The sequence below is a fragment of the Podospora anserina genome, chromosome 1 (genome assembly GCF_000226545.1).
Source record: "Podospora anserina S mat+ genomic DNA chromosome 1, supercontig 1".
NCBI lineage: Eukaryota > Fungi > Ascomycota > Sordariomycetes > Sordariales > Podosporaceae > Podospora > Podospora anserina.
Genome location: NW_001914859.1, coordinates 2,069,852 through 2,087,404, shown reverse-complemented (window position 1 = coordinate 2,087,404; position 17,553 = coordinate 2,069,852). Strand labels below are relative to the sequence as shown.

At 49.1% G+C, this 17,553-nt stretch overlaps 3 protein-coding genes across 3 annotated transcripts; all 3 read left to right on the top strand.

Moving 5' to 3' along the window:
* Positions 1-850: 850 nt before the first annotated feature.
* Positions 851-6,784, top strand: PODANS_1_5910 (uncharacterized protein; the record flags this gene model as incomplete). Its single annotated transcript, XM_001912767.1, has 3 exons — positions 851-1,068; positions 1,322-2,816; positions 2,876-6,784. 3 exons carry the CDS (start codon positions 851-853, stop codon positions 6,782-6,784), a joined length of 5,622 nt encoding a protein of 1,873 aa, XP_001912802.1.
* A 1,183-nt stretch (positions 6,785-7,967) lies between these two features.
* Positions 7,968-9,584, top strand: PODANS_1_5900 (uncharacterized protein; the record flags this gene model as incomplete). The annotated part of the gene is made up of 1 exon (XM_001912766.1): positions 7,968-9,584. The coding sequence occupies one exon, from the start codon at positions 7,968-7,970 to the stop codon at positions 9,582-9,584; it is 1,617 nt and encodes a 538-aa protein (XP_001912801.1).
* A 5,762-nt stretch (positions 9,585-15,346) lies between these two features.
* On the top strand, positions 15,347-17,546 carry PODANS_1_5890 (uncharacterized protein; the record flags this gene model as incomplete). Its single annotated transcript, XM_001912765.1, has 3 exons — positions 15,347-15,453; positions 15,514-15,844; positions 15,927-17,546. 3 exons carry the CDS (start codon positions 15,347-15,349, stop codon positions 17,544-17,546), a joined length of 2,058 nt encoding a protein of 685 aa, XP_001912800.1.
* Between the last annotated feature and the right edge of the window lie 7 nt (positions 17,547-17,553).

Here is a 17,553-nt window from a genome sequence, read left to right as displayed (position 1 = left end):
AACCGGTAGCTGAGGAGTGTCTGGTCTTGGTATCTTTGCCTCCAATTCCCGTGGGCCCCTGACCTCCTACCTCCTGAATATTGTGACCGTCTAACATCGAGTTGGAGCAGTTCTTCAGCGTGTTCTTGGAGGAGACACGGCCATTCCGGTGACGGTCCTTGGGTGCTCAGTTCCGATATTGCTTTGACTGTAGCAGTGGGCCTATTCTTTGGCTTGAGTAGTCCTCGTCAAACACCTCTGGGACTCTATATCTCGTCGAGAAGCCTTAGGACAAACGGAGAGAGAGCCTCGGACGACCCCTATTGCTACCCATTGACAATACTTTTGCATCTATCAGAGTTCCAACTGGGCCTGCTTTGTTAGGCTGTCTGCTTGGATAGCACTCGAGGAGCAGAAACCAAACTGTCATCTCAACTTGCTCCCGCCCACATCTGAAGAACAACTCCGCGTGTTTTGGCTATCTGCCTAATACTCCGGATACAATCCTACCTACCTTACTTATCTCCTCCTTTTTCGAGTTTCTTTCTCGCGAGGCTACCCATCACCATCGGGGCACCACGCTTCCATCATCACCATCTGCCATTCGAAGCCTTCAGTCGACTCGAATTCATCTGCTCTATCGTTTCATCGATTTATTGCATCGTTTTCTCGACCCGCTTCAGTGGTAGACCGCCGCGAGGTTCCCAGAGAGACCTCTTCCACTCGAAAAGAGGCACAGAGTTGTCCAAGGTTTGCCTGTCCGACCCGCTAGATGACTATGGAACCACCCGAGATGGGATCTAACGACTTCGTATAGGCCTATTCTGATCAAGGCCAGCCACTGGTTCTTATCCCATAACCCTCTCGCAAGATGGCTTCCTCTGCCGAGGAAGAAAAGAAAGACATCTCTTTGCTCGATGGAGCAGAGTGGACGCTTCTGAGCGCCTCTTCCAACGAGAAGAAGCTTCAGGAGAGAATCAATGTTTATCTCTGCCCAATCCTTCTCAAAGCCGGAAGCCCACATATTCGGGTCCGCAACAAGGTCATCTCGGTATGCGGAAACATCAACAAGCTTATCCAATCTCCAACGTAAGTCATACTCCCTGGCCTCCTTTTTCTGCACCTCTACACCTTGTTTGAGCAGAGAAGAGGTCCTCAACTTGAGCAGAGGTGGTCCTTTGCTTGAGTGGAGAAACGAGGCAGCTCACAAGCAGGCTAGTGGCTGCTGGGGCTTGTCAACCCAACATGACTTGATAGCCACTGACGTCTACCCTTCATGGCTCGCGTCTCCTTCTACCCTTCTCACTATTCTGGCAAAGAATCGGAACTGACAACTTTATAGAATCGTGCTCCCAGTTGCTTCTCTACTGGATCAGTTCAAGGAGACTGATTCTCCCCTGATCAAGCACTTTGACTTGATCTACATCCAACACAGTGTTGGCAGGCTTGAACGTTATGAGCAACAGCAGCTCGTGCCCAAGGCGCTGAAAAACATTAGAACTGGGTCTTCGGCTTCGCTCAGTCAGCTGTTCAACGTCGTTCTGCGTATGCTCCCTACCATCAAGATTCCTTCAAGAGGAAGCAAAGAAGATGCTACCTTTCGAGAGGCCATGGGGTTGTCCCACCCCGAAGACGCCAAATACGTTGCTGAATGGCTCGGCAAGCTCCTGTTGTTACCCGCCAATGCCTCGGCTGACAAGCCGGCACCCGGCCTAACAGAAGCAGACATCAGCTTTCTGACACTTGCAGGTAAAAAGGACACCTGGAACCCGTCTGCTGGAGGTTTGAACTTGCCCGAGACGCGCATTCTTGCTGCCAACTTTCTGGCCAGTGGTGCTTTCACCGACCTCGAGCGCTTTATTCCCGCTCTCTATGCAGCCTCCAGCACGGATTACCGCATCTCTGGAATCGGAGAGGATCTGCTGAAGAGAACTTCTGTCTCCTTGGAGGACAAGACTCTTGTGAGCAAGCTCTACGACGCTCACTCCAAACTACAACCCCCCTATCGGATCCGGATCCTGGGGATGCTCAGCAAGTCAGAGATTGCAACCACCTTCACGAATGAGGTTCTTGCAGTGTTCAAGCGGAATGTGGATCTCGAAAAGAAGGTTGAGAGCCAAGATCCCACCTTCATGGACATTGACCAACGTCCCACGGGTCCAAAATCTTCCGGTTTGGAGCAAACCAAACTACACCGAGCCCTCTTTGAGTTCATCAACTGGGTAGCCCGAATTGGTCCAAGCAAGACGGATTTCAACAGCATCGGGGTGAACCTGATTGACATGCTCAGACAGTTCATCCACTCCCAAGGCTGGCCCAGACCTCACCAGCAGTCACTCGACGACAGTGTTCTGCGCTCACGAGCGTACGAGACGATTGGTATCCTGGCGAAGGGTACAAAAATGGACGACCACCGCCGTTCGGGCCTTGCTGCTTGGCTGTTCCAGTCACTCTCCGAGGACCCAACCCCGGACGTGGTGGTGAACATTGACTCGGCGCTGTCCAGCGTATCGACCTTGTTCAAGCCTCCACACAACGACTTTAGGGTGGAACTCGAGCTCCAGTCGATCCTGATCTCGTACATGCTGCTCGGCAATGAGACAGACGAAAACGTAGTACGCAGCACTAGGCACGCTGTTGCTAAATGGGCCAACAACTGTCTGCCTTTCTCGGACGTCACAGCACGGTGGATCAACATTATTGCTGTTGCGGGCCGACTGGACGAGAGAAATGATGTCGTGGAAGAGGGATACAAGGGCCTTGATCCGTGGACATATCACGTGAATGATGACGAGGACAAGTCGAAAGACCTACCCGTAAGTGGAACATTTCCTTTTGTCTGAATCTGTTTACTCGTGCTAAGTAAGATCTCGTTGTACTAACATACTCATCATAGGAATGGCCGGCGATGGTGGACGTGTTTTTTAAGGCAGGGCGAGCCACGCGCAAGTCCACGGAAGAGAGTGGCATGGATATCGATGCCCATCCGCTATTTCGGAACTACCCCGGCGACATGATCCAGGCTTTCCCCACTGCCGTCGATTACTGCAAGAAGATCTTCTTCTTGACCGCCCTGGCGGATAGCTTTGTTTTCGACGCCGGGTGGCAGCAGAGATTAGAAGCCCTGGTCCAGTCCGACCTGGAAACCCGCCAAGCTATCCGGAATTATCACGTCCAATTCACGCGCGACGACGCGCTGCTATTCACTGACTTGCTGACTGCCGCCTTCGAGGGCATGCTAAGAGATGACGCCCCGAAGATCATCGAGCCCTGTGCTCGTTCATTTGTCGACCTCGCCTCGTTTTCATCCAAGGTGATCTTGGCATTTCTCGCTCCGCGCTCGAGAGAGCTACTGCCTCTCATCAAGTCCAAAAAAAAGGAGTTGCGTGCCCTCGGGGCAAAGGCTCTGGGCATTCTCGCTGCCCACCCGTCACACCCCGCCAAAGAACTTGACGATGTCACAGCCAGCCTGATTGACATCACCAAGAACTTGAAGACGGCTGTGGGGGCGGAGTTGAACGCAGTGGAGGGCGCGTTCCTCGCATTGGCACACCTGGCTTCGCGGCTGGTGTACTACTCCAAGACCGGCGCTGCAGACCGCGCAGCCAAGATCGCCTCCGTCTTCCCGACGTTGGAGGAGGTGGCGTCAGCCGCATCCGTCGTCTCGACGCAGGAGACGTTGTTCGAAGCCTGGTCCCAGCTTTGGACTGCTGGGCTTGGAGAGAAGGATCAGGGTAGCCTGATCCAATCTTTTGTCGACCCCCTCGTTGTCCACGCAAAGAAAGGCAACGAGAAGGCCATTGCTGCCCTGGGCAGACTGGCTTTGTCTCTCCCGTCAGACGGAAGCTGGGATGAGACCCTGGAGAAGATGCTCGCGCAGCTGTACGCACTGTACGAGCTGAAGCAGGTGGAGGTCCACTTCGCGGTGGGCGAGGCAATCGCGGCTGCAGTCGCGCGCTGGGACGCCGAGGTGGTCCAGCTCACGGTCGACGTCGAGTCTGCCGGCCGTGAGTACTGGGCTCCGAGGCGCGCCGCTCAGCTGGTGGCGGTCTTGGAGAAGTTGCTTGCGGACTGCAAGACAACCAAGCCGTCGCTGCTGAAGGCGTCGGGGATCTGGCTCTTTTGCCTGATCCAGCGGTGTTCGCACCTGGAGGAGGTGCAGTCGCGCTTGCGGCTGTGCCAGGTTGCGTTCATGCGCCTGCTCAGCGCGAGGGACGAGCTGGTTCAGGAGACGGCATCGCGGGGTCTGGCCTTGGTGTACGAGAAGGGCGACGCCGGGTTGAAGAGCGACCTGACCAAGGATTTGGTCGCCTCGTTCACTGGATCTGGACCTCAGATCAAGGTGGAGGAGGAGACGGAGCTGTTTGATGCTGGCGCCTTGCCGACTGGGGATGGCAAGTCTATCACGTCCTACAAGGACATTGTCAGTCTCGCCAACGAGGTTGGAGATCCCAGCCTGGTCTACAAGTTCATGTCCTTGGCCACCAACGCGGCCACCTGGTCGACCAGATCAGCCTTTGGTAGATTTGGCCTCAGCAACATCCTCTCGAGCTCGGAAGTGGATCCCAAACTCTACCCGAAGCTGTATCGCTACCGCTTCGACCCAAACACCAATGTGCAACGGTCAATGAACGACATTTGGAAGGCCCTCATCAAGGATCCGAATGTTGTGCTGGAGACCCAGTTCGACAACATCATGAACGACCTCCTCAAGAGCATCCTGGGTAGGGAGTGGCGTGTTCGCGAGGCCAGCTGTTCCGCCATTGCCGAACTGATCTCTGGTCGACCTTTCCCCAAATACGAGAAGTACTACAAGGACATCTGGGCAGCCGCCGTCAAGGTGGCGGATGACGTCAAGGCAACTGTTCGCAACGCAGCTGGAAAGCTTTGCATGACTCTCTCGACAACATTGGTCCGTCAGCTCGAAGACTCTGGATCTTCTGCCACAGCCAAGAGCATGATGAACGAGGCCTTACCATTCTTGCTCTCAGACAAGGGCATCGAGAGCTCAGCCGACGATGTCAAGTACTTCTGTGTCAGCACGGTCGTCAAGATTTGCAAGAGAGGCGGAAGCGCACTCAAGCCCTACATTCCCACCTTGATGGTTCATCTTCTTGGTCTCTTGAGCACGATTGAACCGGAGGCCATCAATTACTACTACCAGCGGGTTGGTGAAGCCAACAGAGACAAGCTTGACAAGCTTCGTGCCAATGCCGTTTCGCAAGGCCCTCTTGGCGAGGCCATCGAGGACTGCCTGCGCAATGTCGACGCAGAGGTCATGGACCAACTGGTGCCCAAACTGTCCGAGACGATCAAGACTGCGATAGGAATGCCAACCAAGATTGGTTGTGGCCGTGCGATCTGGACCTTGTCCACCAAACATGGCATCAACTTCGAGAAGCATGCTCCGACGTTCTTGAACTTGATGGAGAAACACACTCTGGATCGCAATGACGAAGTCAGCCAGGGTTACGCTCGCGCTACCGCCTACCTACTCCGCGTCGCCCCTGACGCTGCCAAGCAGCGCTTCATCGAAAAGTTCATCAACCTTTACCTAGAGTCAGACACCGACGCTCGCAGGCAAAAGGTTGCCGATGTTGTGTTGGCCCTTTCCAAGATCTCACCTGATCACTTCAACGCGCTGGAGACTTTGCTCGTCCCTTTCAGCTTTCTCGGCAAACATGACACAGATGAGTACACGCAAAAGGCGTTCAAGGAGGTGTGGGACACGCACGCTGGCACGCATCTGAGCGTGACCAAGTACCTCAAAGAGATTGTCTCTCTCGCGGAGAAGACCTTGTCCACTGCTCAGTGGGCACTCAAGCATGGAGGTGCCCTTACGGTGGCTGATGCTGCCGAGTCCGTGGCGGGTGCCAAGACCATCACGCACCACGTCAATGTTGAGCACGTCAAGACCCTCTGGCCGGTCTACGATAAGGCTCTCATTCTCAAGACCTTCCCTGGAAAGGAGAAGCTTCTCGAGCCGTTCCCGAAGTTTGTTGAGCTCAGCAAGGAGCTACTGGAGAAGGATGACAAGTTGGTGGCTGCCTACAAGAAGGTTGCCATTCGGGAGGCCAAGCGCAACAATGATGTCTATCGCCCCCACGCCTTCGAGTGCCTCCGGCGCGTTGCTGCTGCTTGGGATGGATTCGGTGACATGCTTCCCGACATCAAGACCATCGTCGCGCCTTACCTGGATGTCGAGGAGGAGGACAAGGACGGCGACGCTATGGACGTCGACACACCTGCTTCCACGTCCAAGGGCAGTCGTGGACTGGATCTGAAGACTGTGACCAAGTGGAAAGCGCTGGAGACTCTGTCGAAGGGATACAACCGGGCCAATATGAGCAAGGATCCCCTCTCAACTCTGAAGGAAGTCATCACTGCCATCGAGTCGATCGATCCCAAGTTTAAGCCTGCCCAGGTATTCACCGCGAAGCCGTACATCACCCGACCCGAGTTCGACGTCATCCGCAAGACGTACTGGTACGAGTGCGCCAAGGATATTCTGGAAGCTGCCGCCGTGGCAGGCGCGGCTGGGAGTGATGCTGTCCCGATCATCCGATGGTTCCTGTCGACGTTGGACCTCGATGCGGAAGACACGGGGTTGGAGTCACAGCGGATCGCGAGAGCCAAGGCGGTCAAGGGCGCCATTCAGCTGGGCAAGATCACGGCTGAGGGTGTGGAGTTCAAGACGACGGAGCTGGGCAAGGAGGTTGAGGGGTTGGTTACGGGTTCCATCGAGAAGGAGAGGTCCCTGGACGTGCAGAAGGAGTGGAAGGAGTCCCTCAAGCTGCTTGGGTAGGGGCATCATGATATCACACCATTGCTTCTCATCACGACGTTGGGAAGCCATGAGGTTATGCAGGGCCGATGAGGGTCTTTCGGCTTATGGCAAACATGCAATTGCTTGGAAATGAGGAAGAAGAGGAAAGACAAGAGCACATCTTGTTGATGTCATTGAGGAGGGAGGACATCATTGCTCTGCTTAGGAAGGAACAGGGAATATCTTGAGATATTTCGAGGAGTGGATATTTGTATAAGGATGTTTTAGATATATACCTGGCTACAAGACACATACAATGGCATAGAACTGGTCAAATAACCGCTGATAATCCCATCAAGAACAATAGTCCCTCAGGGAACAAGTTGTTGAATGTCACAAGTGAAGCAACCCTAACCCTGCTAGGTGCCAAGAGATCGGGATCCGCCGTCGGTCTTGCGTCACAGGTCCCGTCCCCTCCAAACCAGCAACCGCCGGGCAGCCAAACGAACTCCTCCCCCATCGAAGCTCTGCTCTTGACAGGCACCCAGCTGAGATACGCGTTCACTCAACAAATCTTATCTTATCGCTCAGTGAATTATTTCAAAGCACCACTCCCCAACCTGCTTGCTCTCTTTCTCCGCACCCACCAGAACAAGAACCCAGCCGAAGCCGAAACCTGGAAGCAAGAGCAACGCGGGGCTCAATCTCCATCCACCCACCCATCCCACTCTCGATCACAGCTGGAGCTTTCTTCCACTTCACCTCACTCTTGCTTGCCTCGCAAACCATAACCCACAGTTCCCGCCCGCAAAGCCCCGAGCTACGACGCCTCGTGCCGAAAACCTTTTTTCCTTCTGCAGCTGCAGCCCAACTCTTCCTGCTCCGACACACTCTCGACCAACCCACGAGAGCGATTGAGCAAACCGATCGACACTGGACTCTCTCCTCCGCCCGACTTTTCCCCAAGACCTTCCTCCGGAGAGCCACTGCGACCGACTTTTGGGATCAACCGTTCCCTTCCCGCCGCTTGCTTCCTCGCAGCGTGCGCTCAAGATTTCCTTCCGAGCTCTGTGGGCTTTTACCACAAACCTTTCGACCGACTGACTCCCTTCGACTCTTCTCTTCCAGCCGGACATCACAGGGCATACTACTTCCCGCATATCTTGACATACGACAGCTCTTATCACTTAACTTAGCTTGACTCAGCTAGACATCAGCAACCATGGACGAGGAGCAGATCCAAGAATTCATGACGGTCACGGCAACGTCTCACGCCGTGGCCAAACGTATGATCGACATGTGCGGCGATTCCACCCAGGCCATCAGCATGTGGTATTCAGACCTCGACCTTCAGAGAAATATCGAGCAAAGTTTGCAAACCCCTGCGTTGACCACAGCTTCGAACCGTCCCCGTCCTTCCCAAGGCAGAGAAGATGCCCAAGGCGTCATCCATATTGACGATAGCGACGACGACATGCAGGACCCGGGTTTCGACTCCGATACCGACGATGTTGCCGGCATTGCCCGTGCGGCTCAAGAAGACGAAGATGCTGCCTTGGCTAGGGAGTTGCAAGAGCAGTTCTACAATCCTTCAGCGTCTGGGGCTGGGGGTGGCGGCGCAGGCCTCGACGACGATGGCGTTAGGGCTCCCATGGCACGTACAACTGAGGTGCTCGTGGCCCCTGGTGGCGGTTTTGACGACGACGATCATGAGTCGGTACTTGCTCAGATTCGTGCTAGAAGGGAACACGGACAAGCTGCCGCTGCAGCCCGTAGGCGTGCTGGAGCCAACAACCCGTTCGCACAACCATCAGCTTGGTCGGCGGGTGCTCCGGCAGCAGCCTCTAGACCAGCCGGTGCTGCGGTTAGTAGGGCAGATCGCCTGGCTGAGCTCTTCAGGCCACCATACGACATCATTTCCGACTTCTCTTGGGAGGAGGCCCGCGACGAAGGCAAGGAGGAGAAGAAGTGGCTGTTGGTCAACCTGCAAGACTCCTCAGACTTTCAATGCCAGATGCTCAACCGCGATGTGTGGAAGGACCAAGCCATTGTCTCCCTCATCAAGGAGAACTTCATTTTCCTGCAGTACGACAAGTTGGATCCTTCTGCCGAGCGGTACATCAACTTCTACTTTCCCAACCGGACCCATGAGAACCCCAACAACTATCCTCATGTGTCGGTTGTCGACCCCCGCACTGGTGAACAGGTCAAGGTCTGGAGCGGCATCCCATTTCCATCGCCCTCGGAGTTTCACGCTCAGCTTGTCGAGTTCCTTGATAGGTACAGCCTCGCAGCCAACAGCAAAAACCCCGTTACCAAGGCCAAGAGGCCAGAGCGCGTTATCGACTTCGATCGATTGACGGAGGAGCAGCAGCTTGAGCTCGCACTTCAGAACAGTCTGGCGGCTGCCACGGGTGGTTCGCCGCCAAACATCGACGACCCCGATGCGCTAACCCGTTCAACTGGCAACCTGGCTGCGGACGACAAGGGCAAGGGGAAGGCGGAGGAGCCACCAGCAGAACCTCCAAAGGTTGAGTCGGCTTTTGACAGAATTCCATCTAATCAGCCACACTCGGAGCCAGCCGCCGATCCCAAGACCACAACGCGCATTCAAATCAGGCACAGCATTGGCCGCACTATCAGGCGGTTCCGCCTCGACGATACGGTGTCCAGAATTTACGAATGGATCAAGGCTGAGCCACCCATTCCAGGCATGGAGGGGGTACCATTTGAGCTCAAGACATCGCCCAGTGGTGTGGACCTGATCGACCTCCTGGATCAAACTATCAAGGAGGCTGGCCTCGCTAACGGAACGGTGATGCTTGAATTTGAGAGTTAGGAGGACGCTTGGAGTCGTAATATCCATGACCTGACGGAGAAGATCAGGGAACAGCTTCTAGGGGCTGTCGATTGCTATGCAGCTCTATCTGCCGAGGATGCAGGGTCTCCGAGTACCTCTACGGGATTGTTGACGTCTCTAGAGCGGACAGTCCTGGCGGAGGATATGAAGAAGAACTTAAGTAGTGCTAATGCAGCAGGTGAGGAGATGAGCCAATTGCTTTTGGACGCGGCTGGTCAGATTAGGGCCATCGGTGAGAGGGTTAGGCAAGCGATGTTGAAGACCAGGAAGTCGAGAGAGGGGGACCTTGCGGAGAGATGATTGGGCCTGCAACATGGATTATAGGCAGGCGTGCAAAGCAGCGCGTAGGTTATGTTATCCCGTTCCTTTTTTTTCTTCTTGTCTTTAGATGGGGGAGGAATGAAAATGGCGTAATTTGGAATGGGGAGGTTAGTTGCTAATGGGCATTTTTCCGTTTACGTTTCCCTTTTTACTTACTCAGCATGGGAGAGGCTGGATTGGCTCTTGTGGGGGGTTTATGGGGGTGTAGGCTTTGCTGCGTGAATTAGGATGGGTGAGGATTGGGGGTTTGATCCGTTAGCGAAGAAGAGATGCTAAGATTTTTGGTGCTCTGATGCCGTTGGTTTTGTGCATAAATGTTAGAGTGAGAATAGATGGGTGGTGTTTATTATGTGAGGTATGGTTGTTTGTGCTGATGTGATTGTGCAACGAGGGTATGTTTTGTACTGTTTTTTGCTGTGACCAGGGATTTGATGATGAGTTGATGTCAGTGATGGATGATGAGCACCCAAACCACAACCCAACACAAGACCATGCAAGTTCATGGCGCAGGAGATAGCTTCTGGTATCCAATCGGTCGGGTCCTTTTACGGATGATGCGCAATTTTTAGTGTGCCACATTTGACTTGTACGGAGTGTGCTGGACATTCTCGGCTCATTGTCATGTCAACCTCCAATGATGGGCAGTCGGTTGGTTGATACAAGGTGAGCGGGAAACACCTCGGTGAGGTGGCTCACCTGAAGCTGAGCACTCTCAGTCAAGATTAAAAATGATTGGATGATGTGTGTTTGGGCATAGCTACCTGAATGTTTGGGGGAAAGGGGGGTGTAATTTCCAGTTGAAGCTCACACTCGTCGCCTGAGTTTGAGGGTCCAGGTTGGGCAAAACTGGAGAATATGTTCTTTTTGGCTAGTCAAGATAGGTACCTAAGTATGACTGGGGAAGAGTGGTTGTGGCTACAGTGTGTTGAGTCTTGCGCTGGCTTTTGATGAGGAGATCATATCACTGTTGCTTCCATCCGGAGGTTTTTGACCTTCATCAGAGGGGATTCATGCTGCGATGATGTATGGCAGAAGATCTGTTTAAGATTTATCTGAGAGCCAACATGGCCACAAACATATGTCACATATAGTTGGTAAGGTAGTTCACGGCATCAGCCACAGACTAGGCACATGGGTGTTAGAGTCAAAGATCATCTTCTCCAACCATCTCAAGACATCAGTGAGCAGCTGTTGCTATGATGTCTCTTCGTGGGGGGTCAACAGCAACCCCGCCGCCAGCTTCTGTCCTTGTCAACAGGGTTGCAGGGAGGCAGGCTTACCCCTGACCAGATGTTAGCGGCGGCAAGGCGGGTAGTGTGCGGGGGGAGGGGCACAGGCCACTCGTCCCAAGATGCCGCTGTGCGGTATAAACCGGACTTCCACCTCCACTTTTAATGCCTGACGCTATGGTCACCCACACTAGCTAAGATAATTAAACTCCATGAAAAATCCCTTGCTACTAGTATCTATAGTAATCATAATATCTAAAATAACTTTATAAATATAATTTTTACTTCTAAAAGCTCTTCACTTTTTTTCTATAGTAATATTTATATTAATTGTAAAAAACTAAAATTTATTTTTAAATAAACTGGCTATACAATATATAAGATCCCGGTTGAACCATAATACCGAAAGCCCGCTATACAATTCTTTAATATTATTACTACTTATATTATCCTAATAATTAAAAAAAAAATCCCAGCTAAATATGTTAAAGTAAATATAAAATATCAAAGCTTAATAATGATATCTAATTTACGACTTGTTTAAATATAAACTATACTATACTAAAATCCCGAAAATAATCACTTAAAGTTAAATAAACACTACTTTTTTGTATTTCGTTGATTAGAATCTATATTAAATTTGAAATATTAAGTACTTTTATTAACATTTTTAACATTAAAAATATTAAAAATATTCAAATTTATATCTTTATTGATTTAGTTTTTCTATATCGAAATTATATTAGGATGTAATTTTATAAATATAAAAAGTAAATTATATAATTTAATATTTTTTATAAATATTTAGAAACACTTTAAATATTCCGTAAAATATTTTTTTAGAAATTATTTTTAAAACCGACTTTTTTTAAATTAAGGAATTTATATTAAAAAATATGTAGGTACTATAGAATAAAAGGTTAGCAAATTAAACGTAAAGAACCTTTTAAATTAATAATAATTTAAGTAAACTCTTATAAGATAAAAGTATCTAGGTTATTAAAATTAATATAAATTTTTTTTAAAAGAATATAGGATATTTAATATAACGAATAAGAAGTATACTATAATTTTAAATATTAAAATTTAAATAAATACGAGGTTTATTTAATGTATTAAAAGCATTTCAACTTATAATTAAACTATTTTAATTTAAAAGAAGGTAAAAAGTTCTAGCGTTTTTAAAGTAAATACGGTCCGCAATTAAAAATAAAATAAATAATAATAATAACAGAGATTTAACTTCTAGGATAGCCGTCTTTATTACGGAACGAATCGTAAGAGCTTAATATATTTAATTATCGTTAGAAAAGTTAATCGAAGTAATAAACGAAGTATTATTCTTATATTTCTATTAACAATATCATTTGTGTATATTTATACTAATAATATAGATTTTTTATATATATTATTAAAAATAAAAAAAAGCATTATTCTTTGTAACTTTAATATATAAATATAAATTACTTTTATTCAAATTAAAAAAAAATTCGTTTTTTTACTTTCGAATTTCTAATATCTTAAATTAAATTAAACCGGAAATCCCTTTAATTATTTATTATTATTAAACAATATACAAAAAGATTTTTCTTGATTAAAAATAACAAAAGCACTTTGATAATTATTACCGAAATAAAGTGTATTAATAAATGAATGTTAATTAATATTTTTAATTTATTTCCTAATTTTATCCAAACTATACGTTTAATTCTCTATACGTAAACGGAAAATTTGGAGTTTAGCTGATAATAAAAAATCTTCATTTAATTAAACGGAAAGAAATTATTTTTTTCGAACTTTATAAGGTTTAGTAAAGTTATCGGTATTTATTATCATTTATAGTTTCGTACTCTCTTAAATACCTAAGGCTTATAAGTCCAGTTTAAACCTTAAACTTTAGTTAACCCAGGCACGACCTCTATCTAAAATACGAAAAAGATATATAAAAATAACTATAATACAACAAATATAGTTTTAATAGGTCCCTGAATAATATACTTACGTAATAGTGACTCGCTCGCAGGCGGCACTTCGCGCAGGACAAAAAAAAGATGCTACAAGCTTGCAGGCCATATAATAAGCACCGGATTGGCCTGATTAGAAGGCCAGAATTGCCTGCACGCATGCAAGGCACAAAATACAAAGAAAATAAAAGTCGATATCCTCTCTAAAATAGAATGTCAGAAGCAGACAGCTTATATATATGACCCCTGAACTCTCCCAAATCCTGCGAGAGCCCCACTTCCTCACTCATATCTCCAGGCCTGTAGCCGCACCCTAAACTAATAATAGTCTAAGTATTAACGATTATAACTTAAATTATATACTACAGAACTATCTATCTATACTAATTAGTTCCTCTATATCTATAAACCTTTATCTTCTAGGTACCTCCGTACCTAGCTTATTCCGGCTCACTAGTGAGCGGTGGTGATCCGGCTCACCTCTGCTAAGAGGTGAGCGCCCTATCACCCTCCAGCCCCGCCGCTACTTTTCCCTTGATTGGCCACCACAGTCTGCTGCAGTTCCTACTCGGTCTTGCTATATAGTTAGTTTGCGACAAACTCTTGCTTCTGAATGTCATCTTTTTTATACAATATGTTACGTACCATACCTACGGTTCTTACTTCCTGAAATTGATTTAATTAAAGTTTTTTATTTAATTATATTAGCTAATATACTAATCTTTTTACTATATTTACTGTTAGTCAAATAATAACTAATAAATAATTTATAAAAAATTTCTATATTTTATAAAAATAAATTTAATTTATTCTATAATATAGTTACTTTTTGTTAATAAACTTTAAAAGGATTTAAAGATTTAACGAGGGATTATCCTTTTATAGTTATACTTTTAAATATTATATTATTTTGATTACATTTCCTTAGAATAGAAAATATACCAGTTATCTTATACTTACTTTAATAAGTCTTAGCTTAACGAAATAATATTTCGAGCTTTTCTTTATAATTATAGCGCTATAATAATCTTCAATTATTAATAGTAAAATAATTTTTAACTTTTAAATATTTTTTTTTTATATTTTAAATAATTTAGTATAAAGCTTAAATTATAAAAACTATAGTAAAAATATTATTTACGTGCTTTTTCAGTATATAAAAGCGTTAAAATTGATGGATTTAAGTAGTAAGTGGAAAAAATTAAAGCTTTTAGATGCCTCGGTTGGTGTGGGTGGCTATGGCGCTAGGCATTAAAAGTGGAGGTGGAAGTCCGGCCGGTTTGTAACGCATAGCGTAAACTAAATTCCCCTGGTTCTGGGCGGCTGCGCCTGGCTGGGCGGGCAACGGTGTGTGGACAACGCCTAGAAAGACGCCATCTGTTTTCCCTTTCAGATGGCCAGCACCGCAGACCCCACACTTCACTCGCAACCTCCCCCTACAACTGCGCGATACATTTGGGGGGACGTCATACTCTTGCTTTGAGCTTGCCTTGACGTGCCCAGGTGAGACAGCGCTCTCGCCAGGTCAAGGTACCGCCGCAAGCCACCAAGCAGGCATAGTAGGCACCTATCTCTCTCTCTCGCTCTCTCTCCTGGCAAGTTGAGAGATGCAGCAAGCAGCAGCAGCAGCAAACCGTTGGCGAATTGTCTCTTGCTTCAGACAATAGGAGGTGTGGGCGAGCCAGGTACATTTTGTATGACCTAGGTACATATCTGGCTACCACAGCAGCTATACAGCCAACCAGCCTGGAGTACTTGTCCATTGCGGTGTATTAGCATTTGTGACTTGGAGCGCCTCGCCCTTCCTTCCTTCACTCCCATTAGAAACACAGACACAGTACCCATTTTCGAATCTCGAAGAAATTTGCTCCCCGAACTGAGCATCTACAACCCTCGAACTCGTCCGACCGAACCGATCATTCGCTCCTGCTTCTTCTCGGTCGTGCCCTCCTGCTTCTGTGGGCTACCTGCTTTTCGATTACCCACTACAACTTTCCGCTTTGCCAAACTCCCTCGACTCAAAACTTCCTCTCTCCCTCTTTCTCTCTCTCTCTCTCTTACATGCCATTCGCATTGTCCGTCACGATTGGCCAACAATAATACGGACTGGGGTTTTCTCCTTTCTTCTTTTTGCTCTCGAGAGCAAACGTAGCCTTCGAGAGCAGCACACATTCGTCCAATCGACCTACCTTGACAGCCGCAAGCAAGGGATACCAGCAGAACCACAATGTCGGAACGTGAATACAACGATCGAGAGCTCTCGCTTGATCCTGAGCTGCTCTATACCCGGGAGTCATGCATTGGAGGGGGTAGTTTCGGCAAGGTGTACAAAGGGTATTTCTACCCGTGACAACAATCTGATTCTGCTAGCTTGGGCTGACATAAATTTCACAGGGTGGACAAGCGTACTGGTCAGGCGGTGGCAATCAAAATCATCGACATAGAAAGTGCTGAGGATGAGGTCGACGATATCATCCAGGAGATTGCCATCCTGTCGGAGCTTCAGTCGCCCCATGTGACTAAGTATTACGGGTCGTATGCCAAAGGCGCCGAGCTGTGGATCGTCATGGAGTTTTGCTCTGGCGGGAGCTGTGCCGACTTGATGAAGCCCGGCCTTATTGGGGAGGACTGCATTGCCATCATTGTTCGGGAGCTGCTCATGGGGTTGGATTACCTGCATTCGGACAAGAAGCTTCATCGGGACATCAAGGGTGAGTCTTGCTTTGTAAGTTGTGGGATGTTGGGATTCTTGGGCTAATCATGTTCTAGCTGCCAACATTCTCTTGACGTCTAATGGACAGGTCAAGCTGGCTGACTTTGGTGTCTCTGGACAACTCTCGGCAACCATGACCAAGAAGAACACCTTTGTGGGCACGCCTTTCTGGATGGCACCGGAAGTGATCAAGCAAAGTGGCTATGATCACAAGGCCGACATCTGGTCCTTGGGCATCACCGCCCTGGAGCTTGCCAATGGCGAGCCTCCCTATGCCGACATTCATCCCATGAAAGTTCTGTTTTTGATACCTAAGAATCCTCCACCCAGGCTTGACGGGGCACAGTTCAGCAAGGCCTTCAAAGACTTCATTGAGGTGGTGTTGCAGCGAGATCCCAAGGATCGACCTTCAGCAAAGGAACTGCTCAAGCATCCGTTTATCAGACGCGCGAAAAAGACCAGCTACCTGACGGAGCTCATTGAGCGATACCAGCGCTGGGCCGCGACGCACGAGCCTGAGAAGGACGATGTGGACGACGAGCCGGAGACTCAATACGAGAATCAGTCCCGCACCGACGATGACATGTGGGATTTTGGGACGGTACGACTGGTTAATGAGCGTGGTCACCTGATCCATAGGCCGGGCATGTTGAACGCCATGGGCGAGTCGGCAACCAATGCCAGGTCCGCGAGGACACAGGAGAACTCTGACGACTATGGCGAGCGGCGGAGGGAGGGGAGTCCTGCGAAGTTGACTCTGGATACTAAGGATACCCTGAAGGCAGTCACTGGGGCTGGCAATTCTAGGCAGATGTCACCTCAGCGAAAACCCGTCGGTGCTTCTTCGCCAACCAAGGGCAGGTATTCTAGGGAGAACTCGCCCGAGAAGCCACTTGCCGACCTCAACGACACTCCTCGCGCTTCCTATACCTCCAAACCGGTGCCTCGAACACCTGGCCCGGGCTCCCCCGAATACGAACGGGCACTCGCGCAGCAGATCCAGCAGGAAATGGGTGCTCTGCAGTTGGGGCCTGGTGGATATTCTCGAGGACCATCTCTGAGGTCTCACACGTCGTCGACTCGAGCATCGCCGATGAAGCTGCCAGAGATTCCGCCATACCGGGGATCACAGCAGCAACAATCCCAAGTGCCTCTCCAAAAGATTACGAACCAGCCCGCTCCGATGATGTATCCCGACAATGGTCCCTACAGCTATCAGCAACAGCAGCAGGTCCAACAACATTATCAAAGATATGGCGCGCAGGTTCCTGCCCATCAGCCAAGCTCGTCGCTGATCTCGAAGGAACTGCCTCGTAATCGCGAGCCTGTCGATCCGGGTTCGCTGACGCCATCCTCGTTCCCGTCGCCAGCGCCTGCGAACCCGAATGGAGACTTGGACGCGCTCAACGACGTGATTTTCCCGGCGCTCGAGGAGGCGCTCAAGAGGCGGCAGATTAGCCTGCAGCAGCTCTTTAGGCCAGAGCCGGGCAAGCCTTTTCCGCCGGTGACGCCGAGCCAGCAGCGGGCCGAGGCGACGCACGAGAGGATCCGGAAGCTGGTGTATAAGCTTGCGCATGTGTGCAAGGAGATTGACCACCACGACAAGCAAGAGCCTGTGGGTATGGGCAAGGAGGTGCCAACCTTTTTGGAGGGTCTGCTTGAGGAGATCTTGGTGAGGGTTGAGCCGCTTGATGAGGAGGAGGCTCAAAGATGAGCGACAA